Source organism: Cherax quadricarinatus, chromosome 4 (assembly GCF_038502225.1).
Source record: "Cherax quadricarinatus isolate ZL_2023a chromosome 4, ASM3850222v1, whole genome shotgun sequence".
Lineage (NCBI taxonomy): Eukaryota > Metazoa > Arthropoda > Malacostraca > Decapoda > Parastacidae > Cherax > Cherax quadricarinatus.
Genome location: NC_091295.1, coordinates 5,081,129 through 5,097,094, shown reverse-complemented (window position 1 = coordinate 5,097,094; position 15,966 = coordinate 5,081,129). Strand labels below are relative to the sequence as shown.

The 15,966-nt window shown below is 39.6% G+C and overlaps 1 protein-coding gene across 1 annotated transcript in view; it reads right to left on the bottom strand.

Annotated features, from left to right (window-relative positions):
- The window catches only part of Vps13B (vacuolar protein sorting 13B), a 394,231-nt gene that overhangs the window by 116,498 nt on the left and 261,767 nt on the right, over window positions 1-15,966 (bottom strand). The window contains exons 30-31 of the mRNA XM_070098172.1: window positions 11,989-13,859; window positions 4,949-5,461 (exon numbers count right to left, since the gene is read on the bottom strand). Of these exons, the coding sequence (XP_069954273.1) occupies window positions 4,949-5,461; window positions 11,989-13,859 (2,384 nt within the window). The remainder of the gene's footprint in view (window positions 1-4,948; window positions 5,462-11,988; window positions 13,860-15,966) is intronic.

The window sequence follows — 15,966 nt, the reverse complement described above, 5'->3', positions numbered from 1 at the left end:
TCTCCATAGGATGGAAAAGGCTCGTGATAGGGGCTTCTTGCAGTTCTTGATAAACACAGAGTTCCATGAGTCTGGCCCTGGGGCAGAGTGCATGGGCATGTCATTTATCGCCTGTTCGAAGTCATTTGGCGTCAGGATAACATCGGATAGGCTTGTGTTAATCAAATTTTGTGGCTCTCTCATAAAAAATTCATTTTGATCTTCGACTCTCAGTCTGGTTAGCGGCTTGCTAAAAACTGAGTCATATTGGGACTTGAGTAGCTCACTCATTTCCTTGCTGTCATCTGTGTAGGACCCATCTTGTTTAAGTAGGGGCCCAATACTGGACGTTGTTCTCGATTTTGATTTGGCATAGGAGAAGAAATACTTTGGGTTTCTTTCGATTTCATTTATGGCTTTTAGTTCTTCCCGCGATTCCTGACTCCTAAAGGATTCTTTTAGCTTAAGTTCGATGCTTGCTATTTCTCTGACCAGTGTCTCCCTGCGCATTTCTGATATATTGACCTCTTTTAGCCGCTCTGTTATTCTTTTCCGTCGCCTGTAAAGGGAGCGCCTGTCTCTTTCTATTTTACATCTACTCCTCCTTTTTCTTAGAGGAATAAGCCTTGTGCATACATCGAGTGCCACCGAGTTAATCTGTTCTAGGCATAAGTTTGGGTCTGTGTTGCTTAGTATATCTTCCCAGCTTATATCGGTTAGGACTTGGTTTACTTGGTCCCACTTTATGTTTTTGTTATTGAAGTTGAATTTGGTGAATGCTCCCTCGTGACTAGTCTCATTTTGTCGGTCTGAGGCTCCACGCATACATGTCTGAACCTCAATTATGTTGTGATCTGAGTATATTGTTTTTGATATGGTGACATTTCTTATCAGATCATCATTGTTAGTGAAGATGAGGTCTAGTGTATTCTCCAGTCTAGTAGGCTCTATTATTTGCTGGTTTAAATTGAATTTTGTGCAGAGATTTAAAAGCTCGTGTGAGTGTGAGTTTTCATCAGAGCTGCCTCCTGGTGTTATTACTGCAACAATATTATTTGCTATATTCCTCCATTTTAGGTGCCTTAAGTTGAAATCCCCCAGGAGCAAGATGTTGGGTGCAGGAGCTGGAAGATTTTCCAGACAGTGGTCAATTTTTAACAGCTGTTCCTGGAATTGCTGGGATGTTGCATCCGGAGGCTTGTAGACTACCACAATGACTAGGTTTTGGTTCTCGACCTTTACTGCTAAAACTTCCACTACGTCATTTGAGGCATTAAGCAGTTCTGTGCAAACAAGTGACTCTGCAATGTACAGGCCAACCCCCCCCTTTTGCCTGTTCACTCTGTCACATCTGTATAGGTTGTAACCTGGGATCCATATTTCGTTGTCCAAGTGATCCTTTATGTGGGTCTCAGTGAAAGCCGCGAACATTGCCTTTGCCTCTGCAAGCAGTCCACGGATGAAAGGTATTTTGTTGTTTATTGCTGGCTTTAGACCCTGTATATTTGCAAAGAAGAATGTTATCGGACTGGTGGTATTGTTGGTACTGCTAAGTATGATATTCTATGTAACTTTATTTGTGTATACCTAAATAAACTTACTTATGATGCCACATGCGCTTGAGTAAGTTTATTCAGGTGTACAGAAATACAATTACATGGATTAGCATACATAACAGCATATGTATAAAATCCTAGGATAACCCAAAAAAGTCAGGGTGACTTATTTCCATAGGGATCAATGTATCTGTATCATATGGTGCCCTGTACTGTATGGTACCCTGTACCATATGGTACCCTGTGCCATATGGTACCCTGTGCCATATGGTACCCTACACAATATGGTACCCTGCACCATATGTTATCCTCTCCTGCAGGGTACCCTATACCATATAGTACAATGTACCATATGGTACCCTGTAACATATGATACCATGTACCATATGGTCAACAGGTGTTGGTGGCACGAGACACCAGCCAAGACTGAGTGGTGACACAAGGTAGCTACTGACTCAGCAGTTTCCAAGACAAAACGCTTTGTCATCCACCTCAAGGAACATGTCGAGTTCCTGTACATTTGTAAATATATAATAGAACATTACTAGTATACAACATTTTTGCATATTTTTGTTGTAAACAACTATTGTAAACACAATAATGATGAAAATATAAGTGTGTTTATTGTGTTGAATAAAACAGTACCATATATTACCATATGGTACAATGAACCATATGGTATCATTGTATTGTATGGTACAAAGTACCATATGGTACCATTGCACCATATGGTACCATTGTATCATATGGTACCATTGTACCAAATGGTGCCATTGTACCATATTCTACCATATGGTACCATTGTATCATGTGCCATTATACCATATTGCACCATATGTACCACTGTACCATATGGTACAATTAAACTATATTTAACCATTGCACCCTATGGCACCATTGTACCATATAGTACTATATGGTACCGTTGTATTCAACACAATAACTGCACTAACATTCTCATCATTTTGTTTACAATAAACTTGTAAACAAGTTTTGTAAGCAATATAATGATAAACAAATTAGTGCAGTTATTGTGTTGAATACAATGAGTGTACACTTATACAATATACATTATATTGGTCTCACAGGCCACAAATGTTACTGGAAAAAGAAAAAATTAGAAAAGAAAAGAAAAAAGTATAAAAAACGTAAAATAAAAAAATACGATTTTGCAGAAGTCACTGATGTTGCCGCCACCCGGTCATTTTGGGTCAACTTCCCGCTGCTGTATCTCGGTAAGTGCTGATCAGAATTTTTTTTTTGTTTTATTACCTTCACAAAAATATCTTTAATTCTGTAAGAAAAAACAATTTTTTTTTTTTTTTCAAAATTTCTTGGACACTGGTTTACCCCTTACCAAACCACCTCAACAACCCCTCTTCAGAGGGCTGCAGAGGAGTTGTTGAGGTGGTTTGGTCATTTAGAGAGAATGGATCAAAGTAGAATGACATGGAAAGCATATAAATCTATAGGGGAAGGAAAGAGGGGTAGGGGTCGTCCTCGAAAGGGTTGGAAAGAAGGGGTAAAGGAGGTTTTGTGGGCGAGGGGCTTGGACTTCCAGCAAGCGTGCATGAGCGTGTTAGATAGGAGTGAATGGAGACGAATGATACTTGGGACCTGACAATCTGTTGGAGTGTGAGCAGGGTAATATTTAGTGAAGGGATTCAGGGAAACCGGTTATTTTCATATAGTCGGACTTGAGTCCTGGAAATGGGAAGTACAATGCCTGCACTTTAAAGGAGGGGTTTGGGATATTGGCAGTTTTGGAGGGATGTGTTGTGTATCTTTATACAGTGGACCCCCGGTTAACGATTTTAATCCGTGCAAGAGGGATAATTGTTATGCGAAATAATCGTTATGCGAATGAATTTTCCCCATAAGAAATAATGGAAATAAAATTAATCCGTGCAAGACGCCCAAAAGTATGAAAAAAAATTTTTTTACCACATGAAATGTTAATTTTAATACACACAAACTGAAAAAGGCATGCACAATTACATGACACTTACTTTTATTGAAGATCTGGTGATGATTGATGGGATGGGAGGAGGGGAGAGCATTATCTTCTTACTGTTTAGAAGGGGAATCCCCTTCCATTACGACTTGAGGTAGCAAGTCCTTTTCCGGGGTTACTTCCCTTCTTCTTTTAATGCCACTAGGACCAGCTTGAGAGTCACTGGACCTCTGTCGCACAACAAATCTGTCCATAGAGCTCTGTACCTCCCGTTCCTTTACGATTTGTCTAAAATGGGCCACAACATTGTCATTGAAATAGTCACCAGCACGGCTTGCAACAGCTGTGTCAGGGTGATTTTCATCTATAAAGGTTTGCAGTTCAACCCACTGTGCACACATTTCCTTAATCTTTGAAGTAGGCACAATGGATTCCACAACTGGCATAGGCTTCTCAGGGTTAGCCCCAAACCCTTCAAAATCTTTCTTAATTTCCATACTAATTCTCACCCTTTTTACCACAGGGTTGGCACTAGAAGCTTTCTTGGGGCCCATGGTCACTTATTTTCCAGAAACAGCACCGAAAACACTGTAATAATACGAAATATTCCGAGTGTATGCTTGGATGTTACCGCGGAGGCTGGCTGGTAAACAATGGGACGGGCGGCACATGTGAGGGCACATTGGACGCGTCTCGGACGAAAATCGGTGAGCGGGTTTTTAATCGGTATGCGCGGCAAAAATTTTGCGATAAAAGTAAGCGGTATGTGGAAAAATCGCTATGTGATGCCATCGTTATGCGGGGGTCCACTGTACGTATATGCTTCTAAACTGTTGTATTCTGAGCACCTCTGCAAAAGCAGTGATAATGTGTGAGTGTGGTGAAAGTGTATAATAATAACACTTCTTAGGAACAATATATCTGACTGAATGATGCCAAGGTACTTATGCAGTTTAAATTTGAAACATCAATTGATTTAGATTATATTTTACAAAATGACTATCAGAGTTGAGCAATGTGAACTATGATGAAAGATTGAAAACATTAAAGTTGCTCATGTTGGCTGAAAGCAGGAAAAGACAAGACATGATAACCACATTTAAGGTCATAAAAGTACTTACAACAGAACTTAAAAAAATTCTAAGTACGTACCTGAACCAGGGATAACAAGAGGCCATTGTTACATACTGAGGAAAAAGTGGAGTGGAAAGGATAGCAGAAAACTGTCCTTCTCATATAGAGCAGTTGACCAGTGGAGCTTTAGAGGAAGAATTAGAAAGTGCAGCAACCACTGGAATTTTTAACAAATTCTATTATGAAGAGAGTATTGAAGATGGGACACAACGAACATAACTGTTCCTATGGCTACAAAGAGGTAATTTTACACCCACACAAACACAGTATTTGCAAAAATACAAATTAAAAGTAGTTATAATAAAGAAGAAATTAATGGTTAATGACTTGCCTGCTGACTGCTGTGATTGCTTGGGGTGTTGATATGAAGAATGAGAGGTCTTGGTAAGTGTGACCTCACCATATACTGAGGACTGAATACCACTAATAACCTCCAAACTGTTCCAACTCTTTGCCGCAGTACACGACACCAGGCAATGATACTCTCACCCTTGACTTTCAGAGGGATTTTGACAAGCATGGATTCTCTTGTACGTTCATATGAGAGGGGAATTTCCCCTGACCAGACGGTGGGAGTGCCCAATAATCTCACTCTAACACCATGGGCTTCTCCAATATATGATGGAGCCACATACTTGCTGTGAAGCGTATGGCTAGACACATGCTTAGGAGACTCTTTATCTTTGGCAGTCTCTATTACACGAAACTCCAGATCTTCACTAAGACAGTTTGCAATAGAGAGGAGGCCAGAGAAGGTAATAAGTTTCTGAGTGGCTGACACGGTTTCAATTATCACCATGAAATGAAAATGATGATTTTCATGGTGGATAGTGTGCACCTGTTAAAGAAAACATTACTTTAATATATATGTTAACTAGTATTTGAAAATTTAAAACTGATTAAATAAATAAAGCTGCAATAGATGAGTAAGACGAGTAAAACATATGACAGGTAACTGCTGCACCTGTGTCTTACTCATCTACATTTTAGTAATACACATTACTGCTAGAACAAAAACTGTAACACATATATAAATCATTACAGGCATACCTCTTAAGTACGACACTCATTTTAGAGAGCTTCGTTAACATGATGCTTTTCAATCTTTTTTTTTTAACACGTCGGCCGTCCCCCACCAAGGAAGGGTGATCCAAAAAATAAACACTTTCACCATCATTCACATAATCACTGTCTTTGCAGAGGTGCCCAGACATGACAGTTTAGACGTCACTCCAAACAGTCAATATCCCAAATCCCTTCTTTAATGTGCAGGCATTGTACTTCCTACCTCCAGGACTCACGTCCAGCTAACTGGTTTCCCTGAATCCCTTCACAAAATATTACCCTGCTCACACTCCAACAGCTCATCAGGTCCCAAAAACACTCATCTCCATTCACTACTATCTAACATGCTTACACACACTTGCTGCATGTCCAGAACCCTTACACACAAAACCTCTTTTACCCCCTCCCTCCATCATTTCCTAGGATGACTCCTACCCCTCCTCCCATCCACTACAGATTTATACACCCTCCAAGCCATTCTATTTTGCTCCATCCTCTCTAAATGACCAAAACAGCTCAACAATCAAACTATACCACGGGTGGGGATAGAACCCGTGAATAACACTTTTTGTAACTCCACACCTCCTCCTATTTTCTAGACATATGTATTATTTCAGCACTTGCCTTGTTTTTGGCAATTTAAAAAATATTTATTATTCTTACTTTTGCATAATTTTTTAGGCTTAGTGCTATTGCACAGTTAATAAGTGATAGTGTAAACATGTTTTTTTAGGTTTTTATATGCACTGGCAAGTGAAAAAAGGCTGTGATTTGCTTTAAGACAATACAAGTTGACCATCACTACTCCAGCACCACTGGGACCAGTAGGGTGCTGGATTACAGAGTGGTTAAGTTAGAATACATTTAACCCAATGAACTATTTTTGGCCCATTCCATTGTTCCAGTCTACCAGTCTCATAACTATTTCACTAGTATTTCATCTATTCTGTTGATTGAGTACAAGAAACTGCCTATTTACCTATTTCAACTACCCAATAAAGTGCTCAGAAAATGGTAATTTGGACAATTTCACACAAATTTCAAGAGATACCAATTTCAAAATAGGGTCCAGAATAAACAATGCAGACATTCCTGGCACTAAAATAACATTTTCTCTGTTTATTTATCACTGCTCCAGGCCCCTCTTGCATTATGCTTGCTTTCCATTTTAAATTTTTATTCATACATAAAACAGAAGATTTATTGTTATGCAGACTACTGCACTATTGTAATAATTATATAAATAATGTCAACCCATTCATGACTGCGTATTAGACTGGCCAGTTGGACACACATTAGACAGTGACGTCATTTGTTTACTCTTGAACATTGGCAAAAATCAAACATTTCCTCTACTTTGAGCACAATTTCAAGGTACTTTCCATCGTGAAATCAATTAAAATAATATCTATTTCTGTAATATATCTTCCATTCTATCAAATGAGACCAAAAAAATGAGAACACAATCATAAAAAACATATGAAAATAGACCACAAATTCGAGTTTTACACCAAAAATATGGTTGCAATTTTTTCTCATTATGCACTGTGTGTTGCAGGATTTTTTTTGTATAGTGCACACTTACCACACAGACCTATTCTCTCATATGCAGGCCCAAGTTTACCAGTCACAGCATATCTGAGTGAATGTAAGTTGGTAGAATTACCGACAATACATGAAATGAAAGGACACAAGTGCAACTAATGTGACATTTTATTGTGGCAACGTTTCGCTCTCCAGGAGTTTTGTCAAGCTGATACAAACAATACAAGGACACAGAGGGTATATATAGGCTTAGAGTGAGGTGTAATACTAGTGGTGGTAGTAGTAGAAGTAATACAATATGGTAGAACAATTAACTTGCACATGAGTAAAAGGATATAAAATCTATTACTTGGGTAGCATAAAAATAGGTTAGACAAATATTTTTATTGGAGGTTGAATTAGAGAAGGTCTGTTTCAGTGTTCATCCTCTGTAATGTGCTTGTGTAGTATTAGCAGGAGAGACTATGTGATGGCAAGGTTTATTGTTTTCAGGAGGATTCTTGTAAAGACTTCAGAGAAGTTGAAGTTGCCTTTGTTTTATTTAGTTGTATTAGAAACAGCAATTAGTGTTGATTCAAGGCACTTGCGTATGCGGAAATTAGTTTCTTTGATCACTAATTGGGCGTCCCTGAATTTCATGAGAAGATTGGTGGAATTTCGGAGTTGTATGCAGGTGTTGTTCAAGTTATCATTCCTACATGCATAAATGTGTACACTGAGGCAGGTTTCAAGGTTTCTTGCTGTTTCACCTACATAAATCCTGTTGCAGCCTCCACAGGGTATAGTGTAAGCCCCTGCATTGACTGGTTTATGGTGCTTGGATTTTGTCCTGATTAGATCCTTTATTGAAGTGCGAGAAGCAATGGCAACTCTAGTGTTAGCTTGTGAAAGTACTTTAGAAATGTTCAATGCAACCTGGCTGTTGGGAAGAATAATAACTTTGTTAGGAGTGGTGTTGGTGTGTAGAGAATTAATGATCTGAAGAGCTCTTTTCTTGCAGTCTTTGATGAAAAATGAAGGAAAATGTAAATCAGTGAAGGTTTGGAGAATGTAAGTACAGTGGACCCCCGCATAGCGAACTTAATCCGTGCAAGAGGGCTGGTCGTTATGCGAAATGTTCGCTATGCGAATTAATTTTCCCCATAAGAAATAATGGAAATAAAATTAATCCGTGCAAGACACCCAAAAGTATGAAAAAAAATTTTTTTACCACAAAAAAATGTTAATTTTAGTACACACAAACTGAAAAAGGCATGCACAATTACATGACACTTACTTTTATTGAAGATCTGGTGATGATTGATGGGATGGGAGGAGGGGAGAGCATTATCTTCTTACTGTTTAGAAGGGGAATCCCCTTCCATTAGGACTTGAGGTAGCAAGTCCTTTTCTGGGGTTACTTCCCTTCTTCTTTTAATGCCACTAGGACCAGCTTGAGAGTCACTGGATCTCTGTCGCACAACAAATCTGTCCATAGAGCTCTGTACCTCCCGTTCCTTCAAGACTTTCCTAAAATGGGCCATAACATTGTCATTGAAATAGTCACCAGCACGGCTTGCAACAGCTGTGTCAGGGTGATTTTCATCCATAAAGGTTTGCAGTTCAACCCACTGTGCACACATTTCCTTAATTTTTGAAGTAGGCACAATGGATTCCACAACTGGCATAGGCTTCTCAGGGTTAGCCCCAAACCCTTCAAAATCTTTCTTAATTTCCATACTAATTCTCACCCTTTTTACCACAGGGTTGGCACTAGAAGCTTTCTTGGGGCCCATGGTCACTTATTTTCCAGAAACAGCACCGAAAACACTGTAATAATACGAAATATTCCGAGTGTATGCTTGAATGTTACCGAGGAGGCTAGCTGGTAAACAATGGGACGGGCGGCACATGTGAGGCTGGCTGAGGGCCCACATTGGACGCGTCTCGGACGAAGTTCGCTGAGCGGGTTTTTGTCTACTATGCGGGGCAAAATTTCAGCGAACAAAGCGTTCGCTATGCGGATTGTTCGCTATGCAAGGCGTTCGCTATGCGGGGGTCCACTGTACATTCCTCATCAAGAAACTCAGGACTACAAATTCGGAATGCTCTTAGGAAAAATCCGATGATGATGCCTCTTTTAGTCTTAGTATCTTGACTGGAATAGAAGTGTGTGAGGTCATTTTTATTTGTAGGTTTCCAGTAAACTTGAAATCATAGGTTGTTATCTACTCTGTGAATGAGGACATCTAGAAAAGGTAGCTTGTCATTAGACTCTTCTTCTAGTGTAAACTGGATAGCCGGTTCAACTGTGTTGAGCCTTGCCTGAAGATTCCATACACCAAAATGTTTGGGAGTTATTACGAGGACATCATCCACATAATGTAACCAAGTGACGCTCGACTGCCGACAAAGGAGGTGGAGTCGTCTTACTCACCACCAGTGACTACAACACCAAAATGATGGACCTTTTGAATGATCAATCTACATATGAACCCATCAGCACACAACAGTGGGAGACACTCACCAAAGATTTTCTATACAAAACCAGACAAATATGTACTCAAATGCACTAGAGAAGGGAAGAAACTTCCGTACTTGTTACCCAGCAACCCTAAACCAGCATACATGTATGGTTTACCAAAGACCCATAAACATAATATTACTCTCAGACCTATCACATCAGGTATAGGCAGTGCACTACACAAACTAGCAGGAGTTCTTGCCAAACATCTTTCCTGCCTTCTGGGGAACATCAGCCCCACTCGTCTTAAGCATTCAGGTGACCTTCTCAACCGTATCTAAAACCTCTCCATCTGTAACAAAAAAATAAGCAGTCTGGATGTGACTTCCCTCTTCACTAAAGTACCTACTGCACAAACCATCGAGGTTCTACAACGTAAAATCAATCAGGACCTTAATCTTCCTCTACCACCTGGAGATTTTGTTAACCTGATCGAACTCTGCATTAATTTAAACTGTTTTTCTTTCAATAACAGGTTCTACAAACAAACCTAAGGCATGGGAATGGGGTCCCCCATAAGTGCCATCTTAGCCAACTTGTACAGGGAACATATAGAGACTAAACACTTCGCCAGCATCATCCCCTTAAGTGACACTTGGTTACGTTACGTGGATGACGTCCTCGTAATTACTCCCAAACATTTTGATGTACGGAATCTTCAGGCAAGGCTCAACACAGCTGAACTGGCGATCCAGTTTACACTAGAAGAAGAGTCCAATGACAAGCTACCTTTTCTAGATGTCCTCATTCACAAAGTAGATAACAACCTAGGATTTCAAGTTTACTGGAAACCTACAAATAAAAATGATCTCACACACTTCTATTCCAGTCAAGATACTAAGACCACAAGAGGCATCATCATCAGATTTTTCCTAAGAGCGTTCCGAATTTGTAGTCCTGAGTTTCTTGACAACGAATGTACATACATTCACCAAATCTTCACTGATTTACATTTTCCTTCCTTTTTCATCAAAGATTGCAAGAAAAGAGCTCTTCAGATCATTAATTCTCCACACACCAACACCACTCCTAACAGTTATAATTCTTCTCAACTGCCAGGTTGCACTGAACGTTTCTAAAGTAATTTCACAAGCTAACACTAGAGTTGCCATCGCTTCCAGCACTTCAATAAAGGATCTAACCAGAACAAAATCCAAGCACCATGAACCAGTCAATGCAGGGGCTTACACTATACCCTGTGGAGGCTGCGACAGGATTTATGTAGGTGAAACAGCAAGAAACCTCGAAACCCACCTCAATGAACACATTTATGCATGTAGGAATGATAACTTGAACAACGCCTGCATACAACACTGAAATTCCACCAATCACCTCATGAAATTCAGGGACGCCCAATTAGTGATCACAGAAACTAATTTCTGCAGACACAAGTGCCTTGAATCAGCACTAATTGCTGTTTCTAATACAATTAAACAAAACAAAGGCAGCTTCACTATCTCTGAAGTCTTAGCAAGAATCCTCCTCAAAACATAGTCTCTCCTGCTAATACTACACCACATTATAGAGGATGAACACTGAAACAGGCCTTCTCTAATCCAACCTCCAATAGAAATATTTGTCTAACCTATTTTTATGTTACCCAAGTAATAGATTTTATATCCTTTTACTCATGTGCAAGTTAATTGTTCTACCATATTGTATTACTTCTACTACTACCACCACTAGTATTACACCTCACTCTAAGCCTATATATACCCTCTGTGTCCATGTATTGTTTGTAACGGCGTGACAAAACTCCTGGAGAGCGAAAAATGGCCACAATAAAATGTCACATTAGTTACACTTGTGTCTTTTTACTTTACTTATCTGAGTGAGCTGAGCCCATGGCGAACAATGGCTTCAAAGCTTCCTTATCTTTTATGGCCAATGTATGGTATATGTATGTGCTTTACACAATGAGAAGGATTTCCTTTATTTGCTGGAACCATGGCCAGGCTAAAAGTGAGCAGGTTGTAACAATAAATTGAGAAAAACAAATTGGAATAACTTATGCAGCAAGTAGTGCCGCCAAACAGTAGCAACAGGTTGGTGTGGTGACCCTGGAAATTTGAAATTATGCTAGCCAAAATTAGTGCCGGATTACTGACTGCCAGATTAGTGATGGCCAACCTGTATTTGTTTTACAGCAGCAGTGACAAACTTAACACAGCATATTAGTGAAGAATGCTGATATAGTGATGCTGAAGAGAATTTACAGCTAAATAATAATGATGTACACAAGTTCATCTTACCTGAGAGCCTTCAGCTTCTAGTGTGAATGGGTCACACCACTTCCACTTTCCACCTTCTACACAAGCATGAAGCTGAGGAGAAAGTTTGTGGCTTCTCCAGCAGTACAAGTGCATACTGCGTGATGTCAACAGCACATTTTCATCTGTTCCTACTTGTCCAAACCTTATTGTTTCTAATGTGTCATTACAAATAAGATAATTAGTCATAAAAATCACAGGTGACTTTTTAATACACATTAAATTGGGACCACTGGAACTATCTGACACATTATCAGAGACCTGCTGCCAACTTTCATAAGCAACATTTAATGTGTGGATAATAGACTGATTAATGTGCACAAACATTGGCTTGACAGTCATTATGCAATCAACACAGCTTGGTTTGTCTGGTCCATCTGCACCTTGCCTCACTAAGCTTGCATCTATGAAAGTAGGTTCTAGAAGACAGCTGTTTGTCAGAAAACTGTAACTGAGAACATCCAAACGCAGCGAGCCACCGCTCTGCACATGCACTGCAGACGACCACACGTAGCTCCGAAGGAAAGAATTTTCCAGAGTAAGAGTGAGAAAAGGTTGCTCTTCTGGTGCTAATTTATCTAGAGTGAAAAATTTCAATTCTTTAGGCAGTGTCTTGCCTGTAAGAGACAAATGATTCAACAATGTGATTTGTGCTTGACCAACTGTTACAACTGCTTGTGTGCGAGGAAGCAAGTCTACTGAGAACATAGAGTCAACTCTCATACAGGCAGCCAACGCCCCAGGAGAAACAACAATACGGCCATCGCCTGAACTGCTGTCGTCTTCACAGAAATCAATACACACTCTCCACATAGAAGAAACAGCAATATGCTGCTTTTCATAAAAACTTGGTAAGTCAAGCTGACAGAATTTTGATTCTGAAAGCTGGAACTGACGATACGTTATAAAAGTTTCCCGCAGCGAATCATAATATTGAAGGGCACATAAGACTTGATCTTTATCCTGTGTCTCCATCACAGTACTAAATTCTGATGCAGCAATAAAAGGAACAGGATAAATATCTACTCTAGTTAATGTTCGTGGCTCTGGATAGCACCATATCATAGTTCCAGCCATCTTATCAAAAACAACCTGGTATGGCTTAGGATCTTCAAGGGCCAGACTGACATACTGGAATATTCCTGCTCGCAAATCATCTTGGTACAAAATATCATGATGATGTTCTTTCTCTTCAAGTCTTGAGGAAGTGTGCTGAGTTTGTGCCCTCATTTTCTCACATACAAATGAAGATATGTGATTGTACATATCCATAAAACAAAATAAATGTTCTGGTCCCAGATCAACCGTCACAGTTTCAGTGTCGACCTTTATTTCTATATACGGCTTCAAGCTCCACTGCAACCACAACAATTTCAATTCACCAGTCACTGTCCACGGCTTGAGGAAAGACTGAAGCTTCTGGGAATGATACATAGTTTTCAGCTGGAAATCAAGAACCTCTGCAGCAGCAGTAATTTCCGAGATGATGTCCAACCTGTGATCCTGAGCTTGACCTGAACGTTTCCGTGATGTGCCAATACAAAGTTTTATACCTGATACACTACTGTGCACTTCACTTCTTGCCTTATGTGCTTTTAAAACTTCACAATTAACAACTACTTGATTAGTAACAAAAGATATGCTATCAAGATTTGTCAATGCCTGGCGTAGCAATTCTGGCGATGAAATTTCTTTACTTTTGCTTTTATTAGGCTTGATTCTCTCTTGTTCTGATGCAGAGTCCATGGGTGGTAGAACACTTGCCATGCAACTCATTACATGGACTACTTGTTGCCACCGACTCTCACTTAAATAAAGGCGAACTGGTCTTCCAACTTCTATGCTGATTCGAGCTGTAGAAAAAAAAAAAAAGGTTTGAGCAAGGTATTATTTGCTGTAATTAAAAATTTCACATGTTATACTGTTTGTTATTTATTTTATTAACACATCAGCAGTTTCCCACCAAGGCAGGGCGGCCTGAAAAAGAAAAACTAAATTCGTCATTCACTCCATCACTGTCTAGCCAGAGGTGCACTTACACTACAGTTATAAAACTGCCACATTAACACCCGTCCTTCACAGTGCAGGCACTGTATTTCCCATCTCCAGGACTCAAGGGGCATTTTCGTACAATTTTTTTTTCTTGTCTGACTTCTTATATTTTTGGTGTACTTGAGGAAGTGTTCACTTTCTTTATTGTGTTTAAGTATCAATAAGATAGCCCAAAAAACAACTGAAGAAAAAATATTTACTGAAAATGGCAATTGGCAAGAACCCCGGCCTAAATGGCACTACGAAAGGTGGTTTTGAGACTTGCTACTCATAAAACAATGCTAATGCGATCTTTTCTGTTAGCTTTTCTGTAAATATCTTATCTTTATTCTACCAAAAAAAAATAAAGTTGTGAAGTTTTTGACATGTTGCAAAATACATTGCCGTTCACTCCCACACAAATCCCAAAATATTTGGAATACGTATTTCCAAAAGACAATAGACAAATTGTAGAACAATCATTGTTTTGTGATTCCTGTGAAAATTATTTTATTTAATTCAATAATAAATGATAGGCTTCATGAATTAAGTCAATAACTTACTTCCGAGATTTTCACCGAAACCACAGACTGCCCTCATGACTTACGGACAAATTTTTTTTTCAAGAAATTCACTTTTTTTTCCAGTCTTCTTTTGATGAAACTAGTGATGTAGTGCAGTTAGCCTTACAAACACTCTGTTTTCTCTTATCTCATAGCCAAAGAACACCAGATAGGAAGGGTATGGTCTGAGCAGTAATTATTTTATGTGGTGGGGCTGACCACGACAATTCGTCATATTAAGGCCTATTTTATTCATTCTAGAGTATATATTGTGTTTCTACGTTATTTATATTGTTTATGTCATATTAAAACAACTTAGGAGTCTGTGGAGACAAAGAACTTTGTCCTTGGAGGCAAAGAGGGGAATGTATGAGAGTATAGTTTTACCAACACTCTTATATGGGTGTGAAGCATGGGTGATGAATGTTGCAGCGAGGAGAAGGCTGGAGGCAGTGGAGATGTCATGTCTGAGGGCAATGTGTGGTGTGAATATAATGCAGAGAATTCGTAGTTTGGAAGTTAGGAGGAGGTGCGGGATTACCAAAACTGTTGTCCAGAGGGCTGAGGAAGGGTTGTTGAGGTGGTTCGGACATGTAGAGAGAATGGAGCGAAACAGAATGACTTCAAGAGTGTATCAGTCTGTAGTGGAAGGAAGGCGGGGTAGGGGTCGGCCTAGGAAAGGTTGGAGAGAGGGGGTAAAGGAGGTTTTGTGTGCGAGGGGCTTGGACTTCCAGCAGGCATGCGTGAGCGTGTTTGATAGGAGTGAATGGAGACAAATGGTTTTTAATACTTGACGTCCTGTTGGAGTGTGAGCAAAGTAACATTTATGAAGGGGTTCAGGGAAACCGGCAGGCCGGACTTGAGTCCTGGAGATGGGAAGTACAGTGCCTGCACTCTGAAGGAGGGGTGTTAATGTTGCAGATTAAAAACTGTAGTGTAAAGCACCCTTCTGGCAAGACAGTGATGGAGTGAATGATGGTGAAAGTTTTTTGTTTTCGGGCCACCCTGCCTTGGTGGGAATCGGCCAGTGTGATAATAAAAAAAAATAATAAAACAACTGTGATAGATAAATAAGCTGTAAAGTTGATATTAGCATAATAATATAATATTTTCTCATGCCTTCCGAGACTCAGGAATTGCTTTGACATTAGGAAATGTTCCCAGACAGTTCCTGACTGGTTCCCACACTGTGTATTAGCTCCGCCCACTCTCTTATGATGCCTAATCGTCAATTGTTATAATAGAAAAAATAATACAAGAATAGGAAAAAAAAATGGAAAAGAAATCTAAAAATTTAATGCATGTGAGCAGGCATGCTACATGCAGCAATGTCACCATACATGTTTTAACCCCTTAACTGTCCAAA